General features: G+C 36.9%; 1 protein-coding gene across 2 annotated transcripts in view; it reads right to left on the minus strand.

Annotated features, from left to right (window-relative positions):
* Nucleotides 1-23,833, minus strand: part of ITPR2 (inositol 1,4,5-trisphosphate receptor type 2) — a 508,028-nt gene that overhangs the window by 380,436 nt on the left and 103,759 nt on the right. For both annotated transcript variants that reach the window (XM_012457176.2, XM_064377368.1), the window contains exons 3-9: nucleotides 19,938-20,053; nucleotides 19,054-19,140; nucleotides 16,787-16,945; nucleotides 10,808-10,906; nucleotides 10,419-10,502; nucleotides 9,985-10,131; nucleotides 5,210-5,305 (exon numbers count right to left, since the gene is read on the minus strand). In XM_012457176.2, coding sequence (XP_012312599.2) covers nucleotides 5,210-5,305; nucleotides 9,985-10,131; nucleotides 10,419-10,502; nucleotides 10,808-10,906; nucleotides 16,787-16,945; nucleotides 19,054-19,140; nucleotides 19,938-20,053 — 788 coding nt within the window. The remainder of the gene's footprint in view (nucleotides 1-5,209; nucleotides 5,306-9,984; nucleotides 10,132-10,418; nucleotides 10,503-10,807; nucleotides 10,907-16,786; nucleotides 16,946-19,053; nucleotides 19,141-19,937; nucleotides 20,054-23,833) is intronic.

A 23,833-nucleotide genomic window follows, 5' to 3' on the forward strand; every position in this document is an offset into this window, starting at 1 on the left:
ACATATGTCTGAACTGATCAGCTATGCTACATTTCTGGCCCTGTCACCTCCCCTCTCACCTTCTAGCATTACTTCCAAATTCACAGGTCCTACATATGAAACTACTTTGTATGGTACTACACACCTCCTTTCTTGTGTACAAGCTGCCCTCACTGCCAGAACACCCTTTCTTCCTCTTCCCCATTTGTCTTATTCATCAAGCAGCAATGCCTCAGACCTCCTGACCATTCCTTGCACATCCCTGATACCCTCTAACAAAGATGTGGGCCACTATTGATACTGCTATCATAAACTTATCACACTGTACTGGGATTTTTTTAATGACATCACCGATCTCTACCAAGCCTGCTAGTAGCTGATCAGTCCCGGCCTCTAGGTAGTTACCAAGATAAACTTCCTTAAACTTCATTCCTATTACAAACTAGATCAAATCCAAACCCATCATTCAAAATCTTAAAGCAAAGAGATCTGTCACTCAAGCATTCCTTTGGCAACCCCTTCCTTGGGCTGGACCTGTTTTAATATTGTCTATGTATGATTTGGACATTCCACATCTCTGATGCGCCTTCTTAGCAACTTACACAGGATTGCCCTTTTATTTCTCTAACAGTCCCTGTCTATTATTTTCTTTGGGAACAAGTTTGCCCCAAGCAAGAATCCTCAACTAACATCACTCCAGATCCTCTCATTGGAATATGACCCAATTCTACCTGCACATATAATTAGCTCTCCCTGATTGTGCCGTGCTGTCTTCCAAACGAGACGGTCCATTCTTTGAGGGCAAAGACTGAGTCAGCTTCCTTTGCTGTACCTGCAGCACTCTACCATGCTGTGCATTTACCAGCCACTGAAGAAACATTGAAAGTTACATGAAATCTTAAAGACTATGTTTGCAAATTTATGAATTCCAAAGATAGTAATTCCCAACTCTTACATTTCCCACATCCCAATATGTGTCTTATTTTTTTAATAATATCTAGATATTAAAGTGAAAACTGAAAAATTAAAATAAATATATGCCATGGAGCCTTACCACCTAAAAAGAAGGGTACAGTGTAATAAAACAAATAATTCTAGGAGGTTGCCACTCAAAATATTGAGAACCCCCATCCTACTTGAACGACATGACTAATGCTTTGAAATTAAAAACCTGGGCTTTTTTTTTTTTTTTTTTTTGAGACAGAGTCTTGCTTTGTCCCCCAGGCTAGAGTGCAATGACATGATCTCAGCTCACTGGAACCTCCATCTCCCGGGTTCAAGCATTTCTCCCACCTCAGCTTCCCTAGCAGCTGGGATTACAAGGACATGCCATCATGCCTGGCTAATTTTTTTTTTTATTTTTGTAGAGAAGGGGTTTCACCATGTTGGCCAAGGCAGTCTTGAACTCCTGACCTAAGGTGATCCACCTGCCTCGGCCTCCCAAAGTGCTGGGATTACAGGTATGAGCCACTATACCCCACCAACCTAGGCATTTTTTTCGCAAGAGATTAATAACCAGAATGTATAAGGAGATAAAGGAACTCAATAGACCCCCAAAAATCTAATAATCTGATTTTAAAATGGGCAAAAGATCTGAATAAAAATTTCTCAAAAGAAGACATACAAATGACAGACATATTTAAAAAAATGCTTAACATCATTAATCATCAGAGAAATGCCAATCAAAACTACAATAAGATATCATCCCATCCCAGTTAAAATGGCTTTTATCCAAAAGAAAGGCAATAACAGATGCTGATGAAGATGTGGAGAAAGGGAAACCCTCACATAGTTGATTGAAATGTAAATTAGTGCAGCCACTATAGAGAAAAGTATGGCAGTTCCTAAAAAACTAAAAATAGAGTTACCATATGATCCAACAATCCTACTACTAGGTATATATCCAAAAGAAAAGAAATCACTTTATGGAAGAGATACCTGCACTCCCATGTTTATTACAGCACCACCCACAATAGCCAAGATTTGGAATCAACCTAAGTGTACATCAACAGATTAATGGATAAAGAAAATGTAGTACATGTACACAGTGGAGTATTATTCAGCCATAAAAAAGAATGAGATCCTGTCATTTGCAACAATATGGATAAAACTGGAGGACATTATGTTAAGGGAAATAAGCCGGGCACAGAATGACAAATTTCACATGTTCTCACTCATATGTTGGAGCTAAAAATTAAAACGATTGAACTTATGAAGACAGGGAGTAGAAGGATGGTTACCAGAGGTTAGGAAGGGTAACAGGGAGGAGAGAAAAGGTGGGGATGATTAATGGGTATAAAAATATAGTTAGATAGAAGGAGTAAGATCTAGAATTTGATAGCCCAACAGGGTAACTACACAGTTGACAATAATTTATTGTATATTTTAAAATAACAAAAAGAGTAAAATTGGAATGTTTCTAACACAAAGAAATGACAAATACTTGAGGTGACAGCTATCCCAATTACCCTATGTGATTATTACACATTGTATGCCTGTAACAAGACATCACATATGCCCCATGGTGCACCCATAAAAATTAAAATTTTTTAAAAAGAAATAAAGACCTGGGCATTTTTAGAAATCAAAATAATAAAAGTGTATTCACTGCTTCTCAACTGCTATCAGAGGCAAGTTACCAGCTGTTCCTGGACTGAGAATCACTGTGATTTGGACACACTTCTAGACACTTTCACACCAGTAAGGACAAGCATCCTGAGACATGAGCACACCCAGATTTTGTCCCAACTGACATAGAAGATACAAAACCCCAATGTATGGATGCCAGAATTTTGAGGCTATGATTGCTATTTTGATACTAGAACACTACACAAAGCACCCATTCTGTTACACTAGTCAGTAGAAAATTAATTCCTAGCTTTCAATTTTCAGATATGTATTTAATACTTAATTCTCCTCTTCCCACGAGACCATAAAAAAGATGTTATCTAAAATTAAAGGTCAAAGAAAAGGTCCTCTAAATACACCAGACTCTTTAATGTAGGAGATGGCACCTGGCATTTAAAGCTACATTCTCTAGAGACAGGATGAAAGACAATCATTCAAATCCTTTTCAAGGAATGAATTGCTTTCTACTTTTCCATTTTTAATTAATTCATTTATGTATTGAAGTCTTGGATCTTCACTAAGGTTGATGAACAATTTAATTCTTAATAATCTAATCATTTGAATGCATCAAATGATACATGTTTTAATTATAGAAATTAACAAGGAAAACTAGTAATACACACACACATCATGTCAGTTTTCTACAGCACATCAGTAGATTTGCTTGAAAAGTGAATTGGGGAAAAGAGCCACTAACATAAGATCCCAGAGGATTTTAATCCTAATTTCTTGTCTTTTATAGGATGTCTACTTAGGCTTTTCTAATTTTTATTTTAAACAAGATTCGCTACTTTACTAATGATTTTTGTTTCAATGAGTTGTTTTTCAAAAGGCTTACTTTAAAACATTTATGCTATAAACAGACTGTAAATTGCAAAGCTGTATTTCATTTAATTGAGTACTAAATAAGGTGTTACATACCTAAAAAAATAAAAATAATCCCTGTTTATCATATAAAATTAGGCTGGGCACATAATAAGTATTATGTGTATATATAATAATATGTATTACATGTAATATGTATTACGTGTATATTACTAGTTTTCCTTGTTAATTTCTATAATTAGAAATTTCTATAATTATGGCTTATGCTTATAATGCCAGGACTTCAGGAGGCTGAGGCAGGTGCTTGAGTCCAGGAGTCTGAGACTAGCCTGGCCAACCTGGTAAAACCCTTCTCTACTAAAAATATAAAACATAGCTGGGCATGGTGGCATAAACCTGTAGTCTCCACTAACTCAGAAGCCTGAGTCAAGAGGATTGCTTGAACCTGGGAGGCACAGGTTGAGTGCACCACAGCACTCCAGCCTGGACAACAGAGCAAGACTGCCTCAAAAAAAAAAAAAAAAATGTTATGCCAGCATCACTTACCCTGTGCTTTTTACCATCAGCCACAACTTCTGCAAGCACTTTGCCTCATTTAATTCTAATAATAAGTTAAGAGAATTAGAAACATATTTGATTATCCCCATTTTCCAGAAGAAGAAATCGGAATGTAGTGTAATTTGTCTAATAAGTCTCCAAATGCCTCTCACATAGAAATCCTGAAATCTCCTTCTTCCCATCCTCTATTCATTCAAAAAGTAGTCATCAAATGCTTTATAAATGCCCAGCACAGTTTCATGAACGAAAATTTTCATATATCTGGTAAAGAATAGCTTCAAAATTATTTTTTTTATTTTATTTTTTGAGACAGAGTCTTGCTCTGTTGCCCAGCCTGGAGTGCAGTGGCGTGATCTTGGCTCACTGCAACCTCCACCTCCAGGGTTCAAGCAATTCTCCTGCCTCAGTCTCCCAAATGGCTGGGACTACAGGTGTGTGCCACTATGCCCAGCTAATTTTGTGTGTATGTACATTTTAGTAGATACGGGGTTTCACCGTGCTGCCCAGGCTGGTCGCGAACTCCTGAGCTCAGACAATCCGCCTGCCTCAGCCTCCCAAAGTGCTGGGATTACAGGCATGAGCCACCATGCCCGGACCCAGATTATTTTTAAATTAGATAATCAAACTTTAATTAAATCATTTATAAAACTTCCATGATGTTATTTCTACCTGTACTTCATATCTTCTGATACCCTTCGTATCTGTCTGTCAACATACTTTTAGTGGATAGAGAAAAGGCTTTTCTATGTTTTTACCACTTTTATTGACAGTTTTAGGAAGAAAATCTTTTCCTTCCCAATGATTTGAACAATAAAAGCCACCCACAGTGAAAGAGGCCACTGCAGATAAACCCAGAGCTATCTAGGCTATCTGACATAAGCAATGAACTGATCATATCTATGATGCAGACATTCTCAAAGGCTGAAGCTAAATAGAAAATTTTAGACTACATCACATACATATGCAAATCAGATGTCCCATTCCATTGACCTTACAGTAAACCAGCTGCAGAGTTTTGTTGTTATTATTGTTGTTGTCTTAATTTTTAATACTTTGACTAACATTTACATTTTAAAAATAATTTATGTGCCAATCCAGAATACTAGAAGCAATAATCAAATTTGTATAATGACTGTTCCTGCAAATACAATGTCTTGTGGAGAACCCAATTGCCTCTTTCACGTCAGAAACTTAATAGCACTCTATACATTAGTCTTACCTCTGCAGCTAAATAGTTTCCAGTTGCAAGATGTTTAAATCTGAACAAGCTGTTCCACTGTCCTGCACCCCCACGGCATGGGTCATGATGAACCACCTACAAAGAGAGCAACGATAGTAATGGCAAAACCATATTTATGTTCCTGGCAATCAAATGCCAACAGTTTACATGCTTGCCCTCCTGTTAATGCTGATCTGTCAAACCTAATATATGTTTCCATGTGAGTATAATGTGGCAGAAAAACAAAATTCCTCATAAATGAGCAAGAGACATGTTATAACAGTTGTTGACTCGTGCATGCATGACACTTGTGCCTTACATCTGCAGATACAGCTTTACTCAGAAAGACATGTTTCCAAGGCCAAAGTGGAAATACAGAGATTTTCCTCCCTTTGTGTTTCAAACATTTACTTGACATATTGCAGTAAGAGCCCACTATATGCCAAGTATTCTTCAAAAGAAGAGAAACACAGCAGTGGATAAAGCCAGAGCTTCCATTCTAATGGAAAAGAGAAAGCTAGCAAAGACATAAATAAGACCTGACAAGTGCCAGGAATGACACAAAGAGAGTGCATGACTGAGGAACTAGGGAAGGCAACTTTAGATACGACCATCATCAGTATGGGTCACTTGGTTCATGTGAGCTGAAACCTGGAGGATGAGAAAGACAGCCATGCAGATTGGAAGAGAGAACCACAAATGTTGAGACCTAGGGTCTAAACTACTTAATTCTTGGCCCTTTCCATGCATGCTTTTTATTGACACCATTTTTTTTTTTTTCTTTTATTTGGTGAGACGAAGTCCTGCTTTTTCATCCAGGCTGGAGTGTAGTGGTGTGATTTTGGCTCACTGCAACCTCTGCCTCCGGGGTTCAAGCGATTCTCTTGCCTCAGCCTCCCGAGTAGCTGGAATTACAGGTGCATGCCACCACACCAGGCTAATTCTTTTGTAATTTTAGTAGAGATGGGTTTTGCCATGTTGGCCAGGCTGGTATCGAACCCCTGATCTCAGGTGATCTGCCCACCTTGGGCCTCCCAAAGTGCTGGGATTACAGGTATAAGCCACCTTGCCCGGCCCAACACCATGTCTTTTGATACCTGTCTTTGAATTGGCCTTGTCCAGATGCTGAGCCCCTAGACTCACTGGGAATAAACGCAGTAGAAGTTCTGACACACCTGGTTATGACAGGTGGGATGGGGCTGCAGAAAAGCTCGGGTTTTATACTCAGACTCAGGCATGTGAGTTCCAGGTCCATCGATTACTGTGGTATGACCACAAAAAGGAATTTAACATCTTTGAGCCTTATTTCTTCATGCACAAAATGGGATAATTCACAGGATCGTTGTGAAGATTAAATATCATGAGGCATATCCAAGTGCTAGGATCACTTTTCATGACTCTCCCTCAGCACATTATGTTCTTTTTGCTAGTACTGACCACCCTTTGGCTCCTGCTACAACTGCGAACTCTGTGTGTTAACAAACTTCACTTTCCAATGCCTTCTGCTAGACTCCAGCAACTGTATTCCCATATTCTCATAACTCAAATAAGATAATAATTATGAAAATACTTCAAAGTGCATGAGGTCTTATAAAACAGTCCCTCTGTGGCCAAAAGCCCACCTATCCTTCAAAATCTCAAGTCAAACTTCTTCCACAAATTCTTTGCTAAACACACTGACTACTACAATATTGTCAGTGTTTGAACTCTTAATCCTTTCAGGAGGCAAAGATGTCTTTGAGAATCTGATAAAATCTAATGTTTGTCTCACAATACACACGCGCGCGCGCGCACACACACACACACACAATTTTGTGGTTTGTATATAATTGCTAAGGTTAAAAAATAATCTGAAGATCCCAGACTAAGAACTACTCTCCTATACATCAGTGGGTCTAGAAAAGGCAGTACGGCTCCCTAGCAGAGATATTCTGGAGATTTGGAAGGGAGGGTGTTTTTGTTTACCATGACAATTTTGGAGGAATGCTATAGGCATTTAATGTGCAGTGACCAAGATATGATCTATGCTGCAATTTACAGGGAATTCCAGCATGTGCTCAACACTGTGTGTGGCCCTCAGGACCAGCTCCACCCTGCTAAATGCTCCCGTGCATCACAGGGGCTGAAAGCCTCACCCAGCAGGGCTCTGAGGACATTCCCATTAGAATGGGAAGCAGAGGACAGTAGAAGAGAGTCTCCTCTTTTGGCTGCAGTAACAGTCGTAGCAGCTGACTAGTGCCCACTGCTACAGTGTGCGTGAGTAAGGACCCCTCAGCATGTGAGCAGAGGCGTGCAGGTTCAGTGGAGAAGCAGTCATCGCATTGCTTATTTGCATTCAGATAAGCCCATGCCCCCCACTCCAAGTTTCCTTCTCCGGCCCTTCCAATAATGTGAATGTAATTTCCTTCTTGCTTGAAACACCTGATGCTCATGCTGGGTAAGCACAGTCCTCAGGCTTCCTTACTAAAGCCCAACTGTAACAGCACACAGTAGAGAAATGTCCTGCAGCTTGCATCTTTCAAATCTCCTGTAGAAATAAGTCTACTGCCAATATAAACTGGCAACACTTTAGTACATCATCAGATAAAAATGTTTTACATCAACTTATATGAAATTCATTATGGTGAGGGACATTTAAATGAAGACATCTCAAAATTATTAAACAATTAATTTGCTCCCTATTCTGACTGTTCAATGTGTTACAGCATTTCCAACTATGCATTTTGATGGAAAGGGTTTCAGTGCAGTGGCACAGTTACAGCAAAAGCTACAAAACTAAAGCAAAAATATGAGAGAATTTTCAGAACTCCTTTTAACAGACTTAGAACCAATATTAAATAAGCAGAGACACATCAAATGCAGGTAACTCACTGTATTAACAGAGTTTTAACTAATAGCTCATCTTCGGCCAGGCACGGTGGCTCACACCTGTAATCCCAGCACTTGGGAGGCCGAGGCAGCTGGATCACAAGGTCAGGAGATTAAGACCATCCTGGCCAACATGGTGAAACCTCGTCTCCACTAAAAATACAATAAAGTTAGCTAGGTGTGGTAGCTGTGCCTGTAATCCCAGCTACTCGGGTGGCTGAGGCAGGAGAATCATTTAACCAGGGAGTCGGAGGTGGCAGTGAGCCAAGAATGCGCCACTGCACTCCAGCCTGGATGACAAAACGAGACTCCGTCTCAAAAAAAAAAACTCATCTTATTGCTACCTGTATATTTTTTTAAGTTTTTAAAAGAGCAGAATATTAAGAACTTTATGGTATGAAAACGCATGCTTTAATTATGTATTTATCTTAGGATTGCCTGTTATTTTTCAGTTTTACTCCTATAAATGAAGTAGACTTCTGGGAGGGGTTTCATGCAGCCTCATGTGTTACTAGCTTTAGTCGTGGTTGTCTTCCCCAGATCTTCTCAATTCCATCATGTGTTGATGGTTATGGTCTCCGAAGTCCATCTGCAGGCTAGCGACTGAAATTATTCCTCAATACGTTGTGGAGTTTCAAGATAGAAGATAAGTTCTTTTGCACTATTTCGTCTTGATTCTAAACCACGTCATAAACTTAGAGAGTTCTTTTTTAGTGTCATATTTATAAATAAGGCTCGGCTCATTTGCAGAAGCATCATACCTCCTCATTTTCTGCATCTCAATACTTGGTAATTTGCCTAAAGTATTATCCTTACTTTGATTATGGTTATTTCTCTGTTTTTCAGTTTGTTCCATTATTACGTCTCCTAACACTTGTTATCATTCAAGGGCCCACATTTACCTTTGCTTTTTCATTTTCCTGTACTTCTATGGACTGTCTTCTGATCCTCTTCTTTAACCACGTCTCTCAAATCCAAACATAACCATCCAAGATACAGATAAATATTATATCTTTTAGATAGTCATTCTCATGTTGAAATACATATTATTGTATTATAAAGTATTTTCCTTGTATTTCTTCTTTATGTTAGAATTTGAACATTATACTAATTCTACCTATTAGAATATACAAATAGTATTACCTATATATTTCATTTTAGAATATTAAAGGGAGTGTCACAAAATATATGCATTTAAAATCGGGGGGCAGATGAAGGATTTGAAATGGTTGAGAACCATAGCTAGTGGCTCAGATGTCCAGTAAACCTCTTGTTTATAGGCAATTCTGCAGATCTTACCTCCTCCACATATAAAAAGATCCTTTAAGGAAAAATCCATAGGTTACATTTTCTTAATTACTCTACCATGTTCCACATTTAAGAGATACTTTTAAAAAGATGAATGAATTCTTAACTATGGGTCTCCTGATTCCAATAGAAATGGTGGCATCCGCAGAAGAAAAAACATTGTTCTCCCCAGGGACCGAGTTGTTCTGGCATCCACCTTTCCTCAAAATGAGGCACCCTACTCCATCTTGACTCCAATGCCATTTGAGGAACATGGCCTTCAAGCTAACTAGTCTTGACATTTCACAGTTGATTTGTTAAAAGTAAGATCATAATGTACGCTTTTTAAATGTGTTTATGTGTGTGTATTTGAGAGAGAGAGAGAGAAAGAGAGAAAAAACAGAGAGAGAAAAAAAATGAGAGATCCCAAAGAGGAGACAGGCTAAGGAAATAGTCTCTTTCAAATTGGTCACAGCAATAAATAGGTACAAATTGGTTCACAAAAATTATTGTTTTATGATTCTATCATAAATGATGCCTATAACAGTAAAACAACCAGCCCAATGAATCTTGCCTTTTTGATCTAAATATTTATTACATGTCAAAAAATATTAATATACCTCTATTTCCCAGAGTGCTTTAGAACTAGTAGCAGAAGTAGCTGATTGGCGCAAGGTTGTACGAAGGAAAATGTGCTGTTTTTTCTCATATTCATCACAAGTCAAAAACTTCTCTTGCTCCGCATGAAACAATCTAACAACGTCACCCTAGAAAAAAGGTCAAGAGATAACTGAAAAAATAATCAGGAGAAGCAGGTGTCTGTTTCTGGTTTTGATACTCTGGGCTCTTCTGCTAATTACTTGACTTTTAATGCTTATTTAAACATTTTAAAATATTGATGGGAGAAATTCAGTAAAACACTCAGGAGAGTATTAAGATGTGTACTCACATTCTAACTTATGAACACTAGTGAATATATAGGTTTTGCCTCTAGAATTTCAGTTAAGACTACTTTCATTTCTGCCAGCAAATGTCCTATGTAGCACATACTTACTCCTTTTAATACGTCCTCTCGATAGGAACTATATTTCATGAATAAAGTGATTTTCCAGCTAGTGTTGCAATTAACAGCATTCACCTATTAATGAAGAAATGTTCAAAGTTAGAAGACTACAGATTCCATTCTCTACCAGAAATTATTATTTCAACTAGTAAAAGGAAATTAAGGACAACTTTGGATAATGAAGTATGTAGCTCAATACAAGTATCTTTGAGAGACCATCCAAAAATAGCAATAATCCCAGCTATATGTACCTTGGGGATATTAATTAGAATAACCGGGATTATGCTCATGAAAACAATAAAAGAAACTATATTACTTTTTTTCTCCCTCTCTCTTATATGAAAAATCAACAAATTCATTCCTTTCCCACTTGAACTTACCTCTTTACACCCTGGGTTATCAAGAAGCTCTATGTTGCTGGCATGTAGTGGCTGCCCTGCATTCACAGGCATCAAAACAACTTTATCTCCTACAACAATCTAGAAAGCAGAAATAAATCACAATGGAGAAACTGCATGGATCTTTGCTGCTATATTTGAAGCTAGAAATAACTGCACAGGAGTCCGCATTATTGATCTGACATCTGGTCCTTTTATCCTTCACACAAATTTTTGTTCTATTTTTCTCTTTGAGGTAAAATATCTTCTAATAAATGATCATATAAGCATGTCCCATAGGGCCTATCAGTCTGGATTCACAAGGCTAGTGTGGATCTTTTTCATATTCATCTCCCATTTCAGTTAGAGCTTTCTTAAAGTCAATAAATAGGCCATTATCCCTCCCCATGAAGTCTTATGCCACAAGCGCAGCAGAGAGTAAATGCATCTGCCACCAAAAAAAAAGTAATCTATCTAAATATTAGAACCACTGCAAGGGCAACCAGAACATGTTGTATACTTGTATTATCTTTGCAATGAGAGACAAGTAAATTTGATCTTCCCATAGTCTCAGAAATGTAATAAAAATTCTAATGTCAGCTTGATTCAGGAAATGTAGGATTAGGTATGACCTTGTAGAAATAGGTTTTTCGTTTGAGCTTTGGGCATCTGATTCACTCATATCTTAAATATATGAAACTCATATTGCTCCTTAAACCTGGTGTTCATTTTTAAACAAAAACTAAAATTGATTATGGGAAAAGTGCTCTAAAGAAGTAAGTCTAATTGATTTTTTTATTTATGCTATTGTAGCAATATCTACTTTAAGTGTTTTTATTCTTAACTCGAATTGTGTAGCATTGAAGTTAACCTTTCTTCATGATAATAATGACCAGTTTAATTTTCATTATTAAAGTTACTTATGTTGCTAAATTTATTTAGAAGATATATTATTATAGTAAATAAGCTCTCAGCTATAGAATTGACCACTATCTCAAAAATGAAAACCAAAACACTCCCTTTGTATATTTCATACCAAGTAAATATTAGAATTATTTTGATAGATAAATGAAAAACAAATCAAGATTAAGTCAATATGAATAAACATAACTTCTCCCTGTAGTATATCTTCATCGAAACCCAAACTTTAAAAATAATTTCATATTTTCAATTTCATATAACCTCATATGGATGATACGGAGGAATCTACACTCATATATGGTACTCTTGTCACAAACTGTATCTGGCAATTGAAATATAATAGAGAAGCCTCAAGCTCACCAATCAAACAAAGAAAGGTTGTGCTTTGGTTTGTGGAAATAGCTTCTGCTGTTTACAGGACTGGTCTCTACTTACCACTGTACCTTTCAAGTCCATTAGAAGTCAGATGCTGTAATTCACAGAGATTCATCATAGAAGCTCTCTATATAGTTAAGGAAAGATCACTGAGGAGCAGTATTAAGTGAAAAGATGAATAGGCAGAGCAAGGCATGTGTATGCTATCATTTGTGTAAAAATGTGAGGGAGGGAATAGGAGTATCTGCATAAAGAAATCTCTACAGTGGGTACCTGTGGAAGAAGAGAGTTGGAATTGGACAGATGGAAAAAAAAAAGAGGAGAAAAGAAATTTTTCACAATATATCTTCACATTTCTTTCTATCTTTATACCATGAATTGGTATCCCTTTTAAAAATTAAATTATGAGCAAAAACAAATGAAAGTCAATATGACGTAAGCATATTTCCAACCCCCCTTCTCTCCAGGAAAACACATGTGCTGTTGCACATGACACCAAGGCAGCTCCAAGTCACAGAGCCACATAGAGGCCTGAGTCATCAGCCATACACTAAAGTACTGGGAGACTGATACCACATTTTGCCAGTGCTGCATCTGGTCTTTCAATTACTTTTTTTTTTATTTCTTCTAAAAAAAAACAAAAACAAAACAGGATACATGTGTAGAACATGTAGGTTTGCAGAACATGTAGGTATACACGTGCCATGGTGATTTGCTGCACCTATTGACTCATCTTCTAAGTTCCCTCCCCGTCACCTATCACCCTCCTCTCCCCAACAGGCCCTGCGGTGTGTTGTTCCCCTCTCCATGTCCATGTGTTCTCAACTTCCAATTTCTTAAAGAACAATTGGATTTGGTTTAATATTTTGTTCTCATCTGTGCCATACAAATACTAGCCATAAGTTACTAAATATAATGATATATTTTAACTATGTTTTTCCAATTCGAGAATACTTTTGGTTGCACCCATGTTCACTGCTCCAAGTCTTGCTATTTTATTATAGTTGTCTGTGAGCTTTGGGTCAATCCATATATTTACTTTAAAACATAACCCATAAAAAGATGTGTGTGTGTATATATATATTTAAATATGTATAATATATACAAGTGTGTGTGTGTGTAAATTTTTTTTTGAGACGGAGTCTTGCTCTGTCACTTAAGTTGGAGTGTAGTGGCACAATCTCAGCTCACTGCAACCTCCACTTCCTGGGTTCAAGCGATTCTCCTGCCTCAGCCTCCTAAGTACCCCGGTCTACAGGCATGCACCATCACTCCCAGCTAATTTTTGTATTTTTAGTAGAGACGGGGTTTCAGTATGTTGGCCAGGCTGGTCTTGAATTTCTGATCTCAGGTGGTCCACCTGCCTTGGCCTCCAAAAGTGCTGGGATTACAGGCATGAGTGACCATGACCAGTCTAAAATTGTATATATTTTTAAGAGATCAATAATATGGCCAAAATGTTTCTTGATATCTGTGAAACAGCTTCCAATGATTTAAAAGAACGGTACTCATAAGTAGAACCTAATATTCATTCACTAATTTTCAGGTCCTCAGTCTTATTCTTGACAATGATTACCTTGCCTAACCAGGCTGAATAAAACTTCCAAGTGAAATGGACAAAATACCAATCATGTGAAATAAAAAGAATATTAAGAAGTGCCAGGAAGAAAACAAGAAGGTCTGAGAAAGAGTCCCTATTCTCAAGGAATTCATACCTAATTAGGTAACTTAGCAAATATGAAACTTGGTAATATTTTCAGAATAGTGAAGCTCAGGACCCGATTCACAGATGTGTCAGATACTTTCTGGGAAGCTAAGAATTTAATATAAAACTTTAGGGTGAAGTCATTTTCTGCCACATCCTGGGATCAGCCATCACATTCACTCTAGTACACAAACAAGTTTTGTTTTTCTAATTGCAATTCCAAAAGCACTTCTGTTGATTCTATGTAAGAGGCATGTAAGATTCAAACTGAGATTTTGCTGAAAATAAGAGGGATGTACTGCCACTAGCAGCTACCCTTCTTTTGAAGTGGCAGCTGGTATGATGAAAAGAATATCACAATAGAAATCAAAACACCAGGGTTCTAGTTCCACCTCGGCTAGAAATTCAAGACATACACTTTTTCCAAAATGGCAAAGTCTACTTGCTATTTGAAGAGTTTCTTTTTTCAAGAGTTAAAATTTTTTCTTCATTTAAAGAATATCTGAACTTTTTTTCCCTTTGAAAATCTACCATAAAGGTAAAGAACCCAAGTGTTCTTAGATCAAAATTGAAAATGAAAAATTAGCTACTCAGCCATGGGAAAATACACAAAAATTAACAAATAAATGAATAAAAATAAAATATTTATATTCTCTGCTCCTGGCTGTCCCTAGTGACTTTGCAGTTAAACTGCAACCAAGGGCTTTGTATACAGCTGAAAGTAGAGGGATCCATGTGTCTATTTTCCCCTCAAAACCATCCATCCCACAATTCTATCAGATATATCATAAAGTTGCTCTTCAGTAGTAGGAACTATTACCTTTTGAAGATAGAGTTTCCTTTCTCCAGACTATCATCAGCCTAACTACTGCATTTCATCTGGGTCACAGAACATCTTATAGGATACTTAAAACTTCATCTATTGCTAAATAGTAAAATATAATTTAAAAATTCCTCTAAACACTGTAATTTCCTCTTTCTGATTTAATATGTTTTTAAAGAAAATCAGTAGTAGTTGAACCACTGGTTATGAAGTGACTGTATTTCCAATTGCCTTCCACACAGTAGGTTTATATGTTAGAATGATGCTACCTACTTTAGGGAAGAAAATGAGTATGCAATATGATTATTTATGTGACCAATATAGGGCTGTGGGTGTGATTATGCTTTCAGCAACCTTAATTACACACAAAAGCTACACAGTGGCAAACAAAAACAGTGAGCTGTTTCAGCTAAAAGCAGTGTGGAAGGTTGTTTCAGCCATGCTTTCTGAAGCCCATCCAGATAAGGAGAACTCCTGTATTGCACTTATTACATTGTCCATTTTCACTAAGGTTGAGTGTTTGGGTGGTCGGTTTTGTTTTCTTTTGTTTTTCCAGTACAACTAATTATTTGAAATAGTTCATTACATTCAACTCTGTATTGACTGTGTAAAAGCAGCAGGGAAAAGAATAGATAAAATGAATACATAACCAGACAGGATGAATTAATATAATGCACAGCAAATCTAAAAACCCAACTTATTCAATCATTTCATTACATTCCTTCTGAGCTCAGGCTCAGGTTTTGTTTGTTTTCATGTTTAATTTTCATGGACCTTCTGTAGACAGGGACACTATTCAGTGGAGGGTTGGGGATGGGAACAAGCATTGCAAGAAAGGGCCTCGAAGGCACGGGTTGTTCACACACTGCATCATCAGTCTGAGTAATTGAGAGTTGATTGTAAGTAACTATTTAATGAAATTAAAATGTGTATCATGCTCACAGCACACATCACCCGATGTCAAAAGGAAAAAATTTTAAAAGTAGGGTTTTTTTTAAAGATAATCCAACCAATACAAGGCTTAAAGTGCATCACATTCCTGCATGCCATGCTTCTACCAAACCTTACCAAAGGAAGATATCGCCAGATAATTTATTAAACAAATTAAATCCAGAAGCTTGCACCCTGTGGAATTGAATTTGTACTTCAAAATTCACTGGAAAAATTAGATTCACTATAAAGACATTCCAAAGACAAGAAATACCCAAAACACATTTAAAATATAATCAAAGTTTTGACTGAAAAACCTCTATCAGAATAATTATACTTTTATTTTGCTTTGAATTCAGAATGTTATTTTTTTAAATCTTAGTATTTGCCAGTATTTATGAAACTTATTCAGCATTCAGTGTACAGCAGCATTTACTGAGCATCTTCCACGTGCTAAGGAATATCATCCAATATTTTACGTATTATACACAAAAATATGACACTCTTGATCCTATTGAGTATTTCTCATAATTTCTTCTCTATTTTATAAAGTAGTAGAAAATATTTTAGCAACTACTAAAATTTACATGTAATACACACATATTCCACAATATTTAAAAAAAAATTTTTTTAGAGACAAGGTGTCACTATGTTGCCTGGGCTGGTCTTGAACTAGTGGGCTCAAGTGATTCTCCTTTCTCAGTGCCCCGAGTAGTCTAGAACATATTATAAATATAGCTGTCATCAATGAGCAGATGCCAATCTTCAGCTCCTCTACTCCATCTCTATTAAGACTTTTAGACTCACCAGTTGGCCACAGAGCCAGTAAATGGAATACTGTCACGATTCCTGGTGTCACTCTATTCATTCAAAGGGCACATACTATTTCCTAAACAGCTTTTTTTCCTTATGACCAAGTTCCCTCTTGATTAAGCAAAAAAGTAAATTCTCCTTCTCTTTTAAAAGTCTCAGCCAAAACTATGGTTGCTTAAGTTCTTTAATACAAATTCAAGCCAGAAGATTTTAAATTAATCTGAACTTTGTCTTATGATTTCTGAGCACAATTTGGACTATAAATAAATATGTTTAGCCTAGTATATACTAATATAAAAATAATGCATTCAGTAAAAACTATATTTTCTTTTTTGTACCTTCTAGATTCTCTTACTTATTAGGAATTATTTTCTTTATGAACCCACTATTTCCCTCTTAACTGTATATTACATACATTGTCACCCTCGCTTCTCAGTTTCCAGAAGGGATGAATATAAAACCAAGACCCTTCATTTCCTGCAGCATCCAAGGACACACGCATGGCATTCTTCTCCAGTAAAGCGGGTAGTCTCTTGTTGACAGTAAGATATTTGTTGCTTTTTATATGCAGCAGCTGTAGGGAAAAGACATAGATTATCACCTTTATTCTTTGATCTCCTCTATTAATTATATTCATATGTTTTTTACATATACCATATATTCATCTAACATAGCTTGAGGTGAAAATTAAGCAAAGGAGTATTTTCAGCCTCCACACTCACCATCTTTCCTACTTGACGTTCTTTGTTTTCTTTCTCCCCTCCACCCCCAATTCTGCTTCATAATGAAGTGAGCATAGTAGGGAAAAAAAAAAAAACCAGGGGACCCCTCTGAATGATTTTCATCTACTGATAAATAATAGACTGAAACTAGGTTTTCCAAAGAAGACCTTGAGTTTCTCAAAAACCACATCCTTTCTCAATGCCTGCACAGTCACAAAAACAGAATATACTAAAGAAAGGTCAAAAAACTCAAATAATACACTGACCCACTTAGTATTATTAACCAGCCCTACCCACAGTCAGCCCTGATTTTTCCTCTGTAAGGAGGCAGCTGCTCATCCCAAATAGGCTCTACACCTTCTGCGAGGGGATGCTGACCCTACTTCCTCCCAGATGAGTGTAAAAGCATCACTTCTCAGGGTTTTTTTGGAATTTGTGAACAAAATCTTACCAAAACACAATTCTACTGAGTATCAAAACCAAAACAAAATAACCTTTCCATCTATGATTACAATCATTTCAAAACACAATGGTCATTTTAGTACTCACAATATAATAAAGAAATTATCTCAAAAAAAAGGACCATTCTTTAATTGAAAAAAGAAAATCAGCATTTTGAAATGCTCATTATCATACTCTTGGCTCCTTATGTTACCGTAAACCAAGGGAAACCCTCATGGGCTGATCTTTGGGATCCACCATGTTAAAGAACATGGCACAGCCCCTCACTGACCAGGCTAACATCTGTGCTTCAGGTACTTGACAAGGAATGTAAGCTCCACTTACTGACATTTAATCAAAACCTGCTTAAGAGAAACTCTATTTATGAAGGATTGCCCCGGAGACATGCAGCCCACTCAGGCTGCAGGTTTCACATTACCCATCATTCGATTAAGTCATACATTCAGGGAGCAGCCGTCCCAGCTTCTCACATCTTCTCCTAACAGTGCACTGCTTTGACTGCCCTGTGCTCTGGCATTTTGCCATTGGCCAATAACAAAATATCAGGGATATTATTTTTAAAAACAGCTCTATGAAATGCCTCATTGTAGCATTTACTGTAAGGAAGTTGTCAAGGCTATTGTTTACTATATCACACAGTGTCCTCTTTATGAGCACACATAGGAAAAACACTTCCCTGGTCTTATTCCTGGGAACAGCTGTGCTTCTAGAGCTCTGATTTGGCTCTATGCTGTGGATCTCCTAGTCAATGCTGTAACAGACTATGCTTTCCTATGGCGAAGTGGGCAAGAAAAAGCCTTCAAGCCAAAATTTACCAGACTTTACAACATGTTTTTTATAAACATGCCTCATCCCTGATTTCAGTTTATTAATCCTACCATGACTTTCCCTGTGACCCAATTGCTTTATTTACTTCTATTTTATCTCACTATGTGCTCTGTATTTTGGAGAGTGCCTTACATTCTTTTTTTGAAAAAGGTGGGGCGTATATTAACAAATAACCAAGTAAGAAGCTAAAAAGATCTAAACGAAACACAGGAAAGGAATGCAGCTGAGATAAGAGTGTGCATACTAATTGAAATAGAAGACCTTCTAATAACAATTCAAGGATGACTTCCAATTGAAAGTGAAAACTTCTCTCTCCACAAAATGAAAAGCTAAAGTTCCATGTGTTAAACACTGGTCCCATTAATCTGAAGAACTATTTTATTACAGGCCTTTAGAAATTGTTTCCTGACCCTCTTCTTTTTGATGTAATAACTTGTGCATACGTTCAGATAAGATCATTTCTTTATGTGTATATGTCAGATTTATTCTTAAACATACAGAATAGTGCATTGAATATCAACTGAATACATCACAATATATCATATCATCTATAATTCCCATCAAAGGAAAAACTATTGTATCTCAAAATTTGAATGCAGTTTGGCTTTCCTGCCAACTTATTGACAAACTCCCCATAAAATACTCACCTCTTTTAAGAGAAAATACTTACTTGTATAACATTACTATATTTCACAATTTCTCCCAACAGTTTCTTATTCTCTGATTCATTTTGTTTTTGTTCCAGTTCTGCAGCGTGCTATAAGATGATTATCAAATATTCAGTGTGGAAATACAGTAAACAGAGTACAATAACTGACAAATAAGTAATTTTTTTAGGAACAAGACTATAACCAGGAATAAAATAGGATTGTTGCTTTCTTCTAGATTCTTGCGAAAAGGGGAGAAAGGGGGCAGTGATTAAATAAATGATTACAATACAGTGTGATGATTTCTCAATGTACATTGAAGTCCCCTCCAACATGTCTTGGGCCACTTTTATGTTGGACATTTCGGAAAAGTACTAGGCTCTTTGTTCTTATAAAATTAATTTAAGAAGGTAGAAAAACCAAACAGGATAACAGGAGAATTTCCAAAGTCTCAAAGTACAGTTCTTAATTCTGAAAGTACCAGGAATTTAATGAGGCAAAATTAAGTTCTATCGAATTTACACTCAAGCAAACCATAAACAATGGTCTTTCAATTATCTTTCTCCATAGTCTTTCAGGAAAAATATCAAGGATTTATACCAAGTAAAATATAATTGGATTTAATATTCTAACAGAGATTCTGAATTGGTTTTCATTTTGTTGGGAAGCTTTGAATTAGTCTGGCACACCCTAAAAAACAGCAGCAGCAATGTGCTACCTACATGCCAGGAAACAAATGGTCACACCCTATTACTTTAAAAGCTCTTCTACTTTGAATGTGTTGCTGTATGTATTCTAAATCTCTGTGTATTGGGTAAAATCACAAAGCTAGGAAGCTCAAAATATGTCTTTTGTTATTGCTGTACTTGGTTAGCCTAAGCCAGACAATTGGAAGCCTGAGCCTTACCTGCAGTTTCTTCAGCAAGGCTGCCTCAGTGTGGTTCCCTTGTTTGGCTTGCTTGGCTTTCCAATACTGCTTCTGGGCAGAATATCGGTTCATAGGGCACACCTTGAAAAGGCAGTCTGTGACAAACCAACAAACAAAAACATTGTAACTAAGGCTACCAGCATTTCTTACATTTCCCTTATAACCCATTTTTGGAATCTTGTAATCCCTGATTATTCAGAACATTTAAAGATCATGTAGTCCATCCTCTGGCCAACTCTCCATTCACTCTATAACATCCTTTTCAAATAATTATTTAGACTCAGTTAAAATATCCCCTTTTTCATTATTTTAAGTTTTTTAAAGACTACTATAGCCAGTGTATGAAGAAATCAAACCCATGTAATTGTGATATTATAACACATGTATTAATTACAATGGGGGACCTCGTCTTGGAAAGCAAATAGAATGAGATTAGTGACTTTCACTGCCTTATCTGACCTTGCACAATTAATATGTATTTGTGCTATGTATATTTGAAAGCCAAAGTGATCCAGGAAGTAGATCCCAGCTGAGAATTAGAGTCACCCCAAGTTTCCAAATACCTGGGTGAATATGATATGAATATCTGAAAGACAGTATGATATAATGGAAACATAAAGCAAAACAAAACACCTAAACCAAGATTACAATCCTGACTCTCCTATTAAACATCAAGATAGAAAATCATAGAGGAATATTGTAGTTGTGATATCTCTAAGTCGAAAAGAAAAATGTTTTATTTTCAATGAGGAGAATGGAAGAACTCAACAGTTTTGCCACATGCTAATGATTTTGCATGCTTGTGGAATGGATTACAATCTAGAATAAAGGTTAATTCTCAGTATTCTATCATAAAAAAGTAGTAATACAGAAAATTCAAACCTTATTTTCATTTTTCTCACAGAAAACTGTGTGAGTTCAACATAACAAATTTATTTTGACTGATGTGTTGATATTTAGGGTCATTCTCATTTGACAAATAAGTACCAAAAAAATAAAATTCAGTCAACTCAAATATCCATTTTAGCCACATTATTGACTGTATTATACAATAATCTTGTTTCATTATTTTCCTTAAGATTAATTGTATTTAAAAAGATTATCTGTTTTCAAATACCACTTTTTCATGGTTTAATAGCATAAATGATCAAGAAATACAGCTGTAAATACTTTAAGGAATGTAGGAAAAACAAGACAATAACGAGTTTTTTCTATACAAACACATTCTATTGATTACCCCACCCCTCCTTTTACAGACAAGGTAAGACCAAATTAATCTTAATTTCTCATTTAATTCACAATTGCTACAAAGAGAATAAAATACCTAGGAATACAACTAACAAGGAACGTAAAGGACCTCTTCAAGGAGAACTACAAACCACTGCTCAACGAAATAAGAGAGGACACAAACAGATGGAGAAACATTCCATGTTCATGGTTAGGAAGAATCAATATCGTGAAAATGGCCATACTGCCCAAAGTAATTTACAGATTCAATGCTATCCCCATCAAGCTACCAATGACCTTCTTCACAGAACTGGAAAAAACCACCTTAAACTTCATATGGAACCAAAAGAGAGCCCGCATAGCCAAGTCAATCCTAAGCAAAAAGAACAAGGCGGGAGGCATCACACTACCGGATATCAAACTATACTACAAGGCTACGGTAATCAAAACAGCATGGTACTGGTACCAAAACAGAGATATAGACCAATGGAACAGAACAGAGGCCTCAGAGGCAACACAACATATCTACAACCATCCAATCTTTGACAAACCTGACAAAAACAAGCAATGGGGAAAGGATTCCCTGTTTAATAAGTGGCATTGGGAAAACTCGCTAGCCATATGCAGAAAGCAGAAACTGGACCCCTTCCTGACACCTTACACTAAAATTAACTCCAGATGGATTAAAGACTTAAACATAAGACCTAACACCATAAAAACCCTAGAAGAAAACCTAGGCAAAACCATTCAGGACATAGGCGTAGGCAAGGACTTCGTGACCAAAACACCAAAAGCATTGGCAACAAAAGCCAAAATAGACAAATGGGACCTAATCAAACTCCACAGCTTCTGCACAGCAAAAGAAACAGTCATTAGAGTGAATCGGCAACCAACAGAATAGGAAAAAATTTTTGCAGCTTACCCATTTGACAAAGGGCTGATATCCAGAATTTACAAAGAACTAAAACAGATTTACAAGAAAAAAAACAAACAAGCCCATTCAAAAGTGGGTGAAGGATATGAACAGATACTTTACTAAAGAAGACATACATGAGGCCAACAAACATATGAAAAAATGCTCATCATCACTGGTCATTAGAGAAATGCAAATCAAAACTACATTGAGATACCATCTCACGCCAGTTAGAACGGCAATCATGAAAAAATCTGGAGACAACAGATGCTGGAGAGGATGTGGAGAAATAGGAACACTTTTACACTGTTGGTGGGAGTGTAAATTAGTTCAACCATTGTGGAAGACAGTGTGGCGATTCCTCAAGGACCTAGAAATAGAAATTCCATTTGACCCAGCAATCCCATTACTGGGTATATATCCAAAGGATTATAAATCGTTCTACTATAAGGACACATGCACACGAATGTTCACTGCAGCACAGTTTACAATAGCAAAGACCTGGAACCAACCCAAATGCACATCGATGATAGACTGGACAGGGAAAATGTGGCACATATACACCATGGAATATTATGCAGCCATCAAAAACGATGTGTTCGCGTCCTTTGTAGGGACATGGATGAACCTGGAAACCATCATTCTCAGCAAACTGACACAAGAACACAAAATCAAACATCGCATGTTCTCACTCATAGATGGGTGTTGAACAATGGAAACACATGGACACAGGGAGGGGAGCACTATATACTGGGGTCTGTTGAGGGGGAGTGGGGGGACAGCAGGGGGTGGGGAGTTGGGGAGAGATAGCATGGGGAGAAATGCCACATATAGGTGAAGGGGAGGAAGGCAGCAAATCACACTGCCACGTATGCACCTATGCAACAATTTTGCATGTTTTTCACATGTACCGCAAAACCTAAAAATGCAATAAAAAAAAAATTTCTCATTTAAAAGGTCTGATATGGATGAGTAAATATCTTATAGAAATTAGAAAACAGATACCCTCCAACCCCTAAAAGTAGGCTAAGAGGCTACCACAATTACATTGTGATACAGGAATCAACACCCAGCACGTGTGTGACCAAAAACCAACACCCTGGAAAATGTTTTCCTTGGCAGCATATCATACAAGCCCTAAAAGTTATTTCTTATATCTTAGCAACTACAAAGAGAATTATACAAATTTCTTGAAGCACAAATCCACAGGTTGTTCACAGACATTCCCATAAGAGTGCTCCCAATTTAATACAGCAGACTCTTTTGACTATCCTGTATTAGGCAAGTGACAAAACTCTACACTCAGCAAAAGCACAAATTCATGATCAAGGGGAACTGAACTCCATCATCTGGAGTTTATGCTTCTGACTTTCTTCAGAAATAAAAAAAGAAAAAATTGTGTTTCTCTCCATTATTACAGATTCCTAATTAAGCTCAATAGGAAATGATCCTTTAACAGAGGAAATATTTTTGTAAATTTCAGACCACCTCAATAGCACTCTTAATTAGCAGTATCTTTGGGGAGTCAGCAAACTGACTGTCAGGCCAAATGTTCCTGAGTGGTGGCTGAGGTCATTGTGATGTGAAGCCAAACATTCAGCCAAACTGTGTTTACTGTAATCCCCCTACAGGGGGTCTGGCCCTGTGCAAACAGGGGTTAAGACTCAGACCCTGTCCTCAGAAAGTTCATGGTTTACTGGAAGCTTCACAAAGGAGCTCTGGAGAAGATGCTATG

The sequence above is a fragment of the Aotus nancymaae genome, unplaced genomic scaffold (genome assembly GCF_030222135.1).
Source record: "Aotus nancymaae isolate 86718 unplaced genomic scaffold, 86718_ANA_hifiasm-v0.15.2.pri h1tg000016l, whole genome shotgun sequence".
Classification (NCBI taxonomy): domain Eukaryota; kingdom Metazoa; phylum Chordata; class Mammalia; order Primates; family Aotidae; genus Aotus; species Aotus nancymaae.